The sequence below is a fragment of the Bos javanicus genome, chromosome 16 (genome assembly GCF_032452875.1).
Source record: "Bos javanicus breed banteng chromosome 16, ARS-OSU_banteng_1.0, whole genome shotgun sequence".
Lineage (NCBI taxonomy): Eukaryota > Metazoa > Chordata > Mammalia > Artiodactyla > Bovidae > Bos > Bos javanicus.
In genome coordinates, this window is record NC_083883.1 from 5,016,237 (window position 1) to 5,022,413 (window position 6,177).

The window sequence follows — 6,177 nt, forward strand, 5'->3', positions numbered from 1 at the left end:
GGACGACCAGAAGGGCCACTCCAGACCCTGCCTCTTGGCCTGGGGACTCAGCAGAAGCAATCGCCCCATCTGCCTGGTGGCAGGGGATTTGGGGCAAGCAGCGTGAGCCCCTGGGGAGGGGAAGCCGCAGCAGTAGCTAGGTCCTGCGGGCCTTCTCCTGCCGCTGCCCTGCCAGCATCCCTAGGTCAGCAGAGGCGGGGTGGGGGTGTGAAACTCAGGGAGGCAGGTGGTGCGGGTGTGGCTGGGATGGCACTGCCTCAGGAAAGGCCTCTGCAGCCCGGCGGGTCTGGAGCCCCGGCCCGAGTGGCAGGTGGGACATCCGGCGAGACAGGCCCGCCCTGACCGCACCCAACCTGCGCCCTGGCAGAGCGAGGACGGCAGCTACACGGGCTTCATCAAGGTGCACCTGAAGCTGCGGCGGCCAGTGACGGTGCCCGCCGGGATCCGGCCCCAGTCCATCTACGACGCCATCAAGGACGTGGACCCGGCGGCCGCCACGGACAAGCGCACTTCCTTCTACCTGCCTCTCGACGCCGTCAAGCAGCTGCACATCAGCAGCAGCACCACGGTCAGCGAGGTCATCCAGGGGCTGCTCAAGAAGTTCATGGTCGTGGACAATCCCCAGAAGTTCGCGCTCTTCAAGCGGATACACAAGGATGGGCAAGGTAGGAGCGAGCGAACTGCCCCCCAGAAACTACCCTTCCCGACTCTGGCTGGGCGAGCCCGGTCACACTTGAGCGGGAGGGGTGGGCTTCTCGTGGCGCCGGAGCCCAGCTTCCCGTGTGGCGTCAGGTCTGCGCACGGACCGCCCACCGTGCCCCTCCCTTCACACGTGGCTGCAGGAAACCCACCCCTGGGCGTTCACTTCCTAATCTGTGGAATGGGACCACTCCCTCGAACGTTTCGGGGGATGACGTGCATGGAAACACGCTTCCCACCCTAGCAGACTCCGAAGGTACCAGTTGTTACCCTTTATTCCTGCCAGGCGCCTTTCCTTAGGTTGAAAGGATGGCTACAAACACCCCTGCATCCCAATCGGTCCCGGCCATCCTGAGCCCCTGCCCGTCTACTCCAAGGCGAGCCCAGCCCCCTCTCTTGGTTTGCAGTGCTCTTTTTTTCTTTTTTGTTTTTTTGAGTTTATTTGTCTTACTGTCATTTTGAACCTAAATCAATTAAGAATTTTCCCTTCCTCTAGGAAGGAAAATAGTTCTCTATTTGTAGACTGAGTAGTTTTTTTAAATTTAATTAATTTATTTTAATTGGAGGCTAATTACTTTACAATATTGTGGTGATTTTTGCCATACATTGATATCAATCAGCCATGGGTACACATGTGTTCCTCATCCTGAACCCCCCTCCCACCTCCCTCCCCATCCCATCCCTCTGGGTCATCCCAGTGCACCAGCCCTGAGCACCCTGTCTCATGCATCGAACCTGGACTGGCGATCTGTCTCACATATGGTAATATACATGTTGCAGTGCTCTTCCAGAAACTGTCCATCGCTGACTGCCCCCTCTACCTGCGCTTACTCGCCGGGCCTGACACGGACGTCCTCAGCTTTGTGCTAAAGGAGAACGAAACTGGAGAGGTGGAGGTAGGTCCGGGCGCCTCCGCCTGTTGTGCAGACCCAGCCTACGGGGCTTGCCTCGCTGGGTGGGCGTGGTCCTCACCCCCCAGTGCAGCTGGAGGCCGCCCTGCAGCTGCTGAGCTGGGGCGAGTGTGGCCCAAGGTCAGCGCTTGTCAGGATTGTTTGTAAGCGCTCTGGGGGAGCAGGTCAGGGCCTGTCTGGCAAGGCCTGTGGAAGGACAGAATTCCATGTGCCTACTTCTGAACAGTCAGGGGGGAGGGGTGCTGAGAACCTCCCTGTGTTCCACCCAGATTTTCGCTCCTGAGGATGTCCCGAGGTCCAGCAAGCTCCAACTCTGGGCTCCCCCAGGCATGGGTACTGTTGACTCAGTTCTCTCCCTAGTTCTTGAAAACAGACCTCACTACCCCAAGGGAAGCATCCAGCCTGTGGTGTGAAGTGGGGTGAAACCCAGCTGGTGCTCCCCGCGTTCTGGGGTACCTGGGGTGGCAGTGGGTGCATCTTGCAGTCTGTCACATGGCCTTCAGTGCAGGCCTGGGGTTTGCAGAAGCAGTCTTGGGGGCCACTGTGGAAATTTGGGGGATCTAGGCCTGTCTTTTTCCAGTCTCCACCAGGAAGCTCTGCTCTCCCTCTGTTTGACAGAGTGGGAGGTTTTGTTGGGACAGTATTCCACAGAAACTGTTTGAGTGTTGCTGGCCCCATGGGAACCTCACAGGCCTGGGGTTTAGAGGCCTGGCTTCTCGTTCAAGTTTTGTGGCTGTATGCTCTGTGATCATGGTTCCCTCTGTGGACTTGAGCCTTCTCATTTCTCCAATGTGGAGATTAAACCAGATAAACCTTGATGTTCCGTTGTGCTCAACGAGCCTAGGAGTCAAAGTCCCTGACCCCACGGGGACCTCAGTTTCCCGGGTCAGCCAGGAAAAGCCAGACTTGCCTTCTGTCCTGAGAAGCCATGTCCCGCCAGCCAGGCCCAGGCCCGCCAGGCCCTGCAGAGCTGTGCAAGTGACTCATCTCATTATCTGTGCTGCCAGCCGCAGGAGGCGGACACCCTAATTCCACGGCAGATGAGGAAACAGCTGAGAAGGGTGGAGTTCTGTGCTGAGGGTCACACGGCGGAGCCAGGCTGACGCCCAGTCTCCTGAGTCCAAGCCCAGCTCCCCTCCAGATGTCACTCTGAGGGCTGCATGCTGGGGACCCGTTGCTGGTCAGCCCCAAAGCAGACAGCTCCAGGCGGTCACCAGGGTCTCAGGCAGCTCCAGCATCACGGTTAGGATCTCAGCTGCTACCGAGAAATTTAAGATTATTGATTCTCCAATGAATAAGGCCGAAGCCAATAAAATACAGCATAAGCCAATCAAAACAGGGCTTATGGTCTACTAATTCTCAGCCAGAAGATGCCAGGATTTGAAATTCTGTTGCTGGTATGGCATGGAGACCTCAAGCTTTGTTCATCACACCTGCCTATTCCGTAGCAAGCGGTGCGAAGGGGGAGCTGAGCTGGCAGGGCCCCTCCGTCACGCGATGTCTAACCTGTCTCCTGTTCTCTCTCTCCCCCAATCTCCCTCTCGCCACCCAGTGGGACGCCTTCTCCATCCCTGAGCTCCAGAATTTCCTAACGATCCTGGAGAAAGAGGAGCAGGACAAGGTCCAACAAGTGCAGAAGAAGTACAACAAGTTCAGGCAGAAACTGGAGGAGGCCTTGAGAAAAGCCCAGGGCAAACCTGCCTAGCCAGCCCGGCCTCCCCTTCTCCCGAAAGCCCACGGATTTAATTTTTATTATTAATTATTATTTTGCAACAGACACTTTCTCAGGACACCTCTGGTGGGTGCATCTGTGCCTGCCCATCAGTTCCAGACGTGGCATGACGCCTCTGGCGGCCACGTGTGCGTGCAGGCGCGGGGCCTCCCCGTCGCCATCTGTGCCTCTGCACATCACCCCAGAGTAGCACGCTCGTGTGCAAGATCGGCCGCCTCATCTCGCCATCTGCAAGCCTTCCGCAAACCAAATAGCTGCCTCTCCCTACACCAGCTGGCAAAGCAAAGGGTTTTAGAGATATGTTCTTTCTCTGGCCTTTAGTCTTCAATTCGTTTCTTATTTGCCATCCACAGTTTCTTTATTTATGAGTCCAGAACTGTAGCATATTCCTTTAGCAGTTCTGAGCTAAGCCTCTGAAACAGGACAGTGCTCATAGAAGAATTGTCCTGGGACTTCCCTTGTGATCCGGTGGCTAAGACTCCAAGCTCCCAATGCATGGGGCCCAGGTTCGATCCCCAGTCGGGGAGCTAGATCCCACACGCCTCAACTAAAACATCTCGTGTGCTACAACTAAGACCCTGTGCAGTCAAATAAATAAATATTTAAAAAAGAGAATTTTCCCCCACCATCCTCAGGTGCCCGTTGCTCATGGGTAAGGGATGGTCATAAAGCTACTGGCCCCAGAGGCTTGGGTCAGAAGCACCAAAGCTGAGGTTGCCTGAGAGATCTCCAGAGAAGCTGCAGCTGGCCCTGGCCCTGATGGCCCAAGTCTGTACATGTGTAAACCCAAAGGCATTTATATCTGTGTGCATGTGGTCTTCAGCCACACCTTCGTCAGCTCTGTTTTTAAGTTGCAGTTTTGAATTTAATATTGCCATCATCCTCATTGTTTCCACTAAGGGGAAACCAGCCATTTAACCATTTTTAAAGTCTCCTGCTGAGAGCGGAAATCAGACGGTCGAAGCCAAAACGTGTTGCAGGTAAACGAGTCCAAGCTGTCTTTAGGCCTCCCCAGCTAGCGGCCACGGGCCTGGCTGCCTCGGTTCTCCTCCGGACTCCAGGACCACCTCTCCCCTCCCTCTGGACACTGGGATCTCCAAGTGCTGCCAGAGGAGCTGCCTTGATTACAGAGTGGGGTGCCCTCCAACTCAGCCAACTTGGGACTCCTTCGTGGTCTGAAGCGTTGTCGGCCGTGGGGCTGGCCTCCTGCTGACCTCAGTGCCTTTTTGTTTTTGGAGAGGGTCAGGAACCTGGGCCTTTGCTTGAGGCTCTGCTGCTGGCTTGCTCCTGCCAGGAAGTGGACCACGGCAGTGTGGGACAAGGACAGGGGAGCCTGCCCCCCAAGCATGGGATGAGGGTCACAAAGTTCCTGCCCGCCTAAGGTCCTGGGCCCCTGACTTCCTAGAAGTGAGGTCAAACCGCCTGGACAGGGCGGATCAGATTCCCGACTCTACATCTGTACTGACTCCTTGCTTAGGTTCAAACCTAAAACCAGCCAAACAATTCGAGCCAGGAGCCAGGATGGCAGAGACACTCCAGGGCAGAGGGAGAAGGACTGTGAACTTTCAAAGTGAGGGCGGTTTTCCATTCCAGCCTCTAAGAGACCCATTTCTTCGCTGTTCTCTGCCTTCCCAAGTCCTTGGGTCGATTCAAGCCCGTGCTTCTTTGTGTAGCCTCACGAGTCTCTTCCCCGAGTCCACCTGGCCCCTGATCCTAGAAGGAATACAGCACCTTCATCGTGCACACTTCTTGTTCTTCAGAGCTGCAAAAACAGGATGAGCTAAGCAGCTCAAATAGATGTTTTCCATCATAAAAACCCTAGTTATCTGCCATCTCCTGCTCAGCCTTATCACTTCCCTCCCTTAAAATCCCGTCTCCCTGCTGTGGGCGGGCACAGCACCCTCTCCTCCACGCTGCATGTCTGTAACATGAACAGAAGGCACGCTGCTGCAACCGCTGTGAATGCTGCTGAGACCCCCCCTCGGATGGGGTGGCCATTTTATTTTTGAGAAGAAAAAGAAGTCATGTACATATATACATAAAGGCATATAGCTATATATAAAGAGATGGGGTGTTTATGAAATAAGAAAACTGGGAAAATTCAGACTTTATCGAAAGCACAGTTAGACCAAGGGACCCGGGCTGGGCTCTGCGCCTCCAAAACAGTAGCGAGTGGGGAGTCCCCCTCCCCTCGCAGGGTCGGCGTGGAGCGCCTTCTGCCGTTGTCTTGCGCAGTGTGTGCTCTGGGGCTGTTTTTTTCTGAAATGTCTGTCTTATATGGGTTTAAAAAAAAAGTAATAAAAGCTTGTTGCAAAAATGATTCAGATGAGAGATGTGTTCCTTGAACCTCCCCCTCTCGGGGAAATCTGGGAAATTGCATGGAAATGGTGGAGCTGGGAGAGGGGTGGGGACGGAGTAACGCACACGCTTCAAGGCCAAGTCAGATTTTCTTTTGCCAACGAACAGAAGGATGAAGGCTCCTGTTCAAACCATCCTGAAAACACCTTCCAGGGGGCTGGAGGTGCTGCCACAGTGACGGGTTCTTCTCCATCCCCAGAGCAGGAAAGCAGAGGGACTCACTACAGAAAGAGCACTTTGCAAAGGCGGGGTGGGGGGTTCTCTGGAGCTACAGATGGATGATTAAACACCAGAACAGGCTACTGAGTTAAGCAATGATTCTTCTATTTCTGGCTTTATTTTAAAATCAGATAGGAAGGAGTCTCTGAACATCTGCGATCATCTCACCCAGAAGAAAGGGCTAGATGACTAAGACAGTCCTTTCACCTTAGCTCTGATGTCCATCAAAGGAATATCTCAGTAATTGTGGCGATAACC

The 6,177-nt window shown here is 54.6% G+C and overlaps 1 protein-coding gene across 2 annotated transcripts in view; it reads left to right on the plus strand.

Annotated features, from left to right (window-relative positions):
• Positions 1–5,662, plus strand: part of RASSF5 (Ras association domain family member 5) — a 73,041-nt gene extending 67,379 nt beyond the window's left edge. For both annotated transcript variants that reach the window (XM_061382055.1, XM_061382056.1), the window contains 3 exons: positions 368–665; positions 1,480–1,595; positions 3,163–5,662. In XM_061382055.1, the coding sequence (XP_061238039.1) occupies positions 368–665; positions 1,480–1,595; positions 3,163–3,315 (567 nt within the window). In that variant the 3' untranslated portion in view covers positions 3,316–5,662. The remainder of the gene's footprint in view (positions 1–367; positions 666–1,479; positions 1,596–3,162) is intronic.
• Positions 5,663–6,177: the final 515 nt, after the last annotated feature.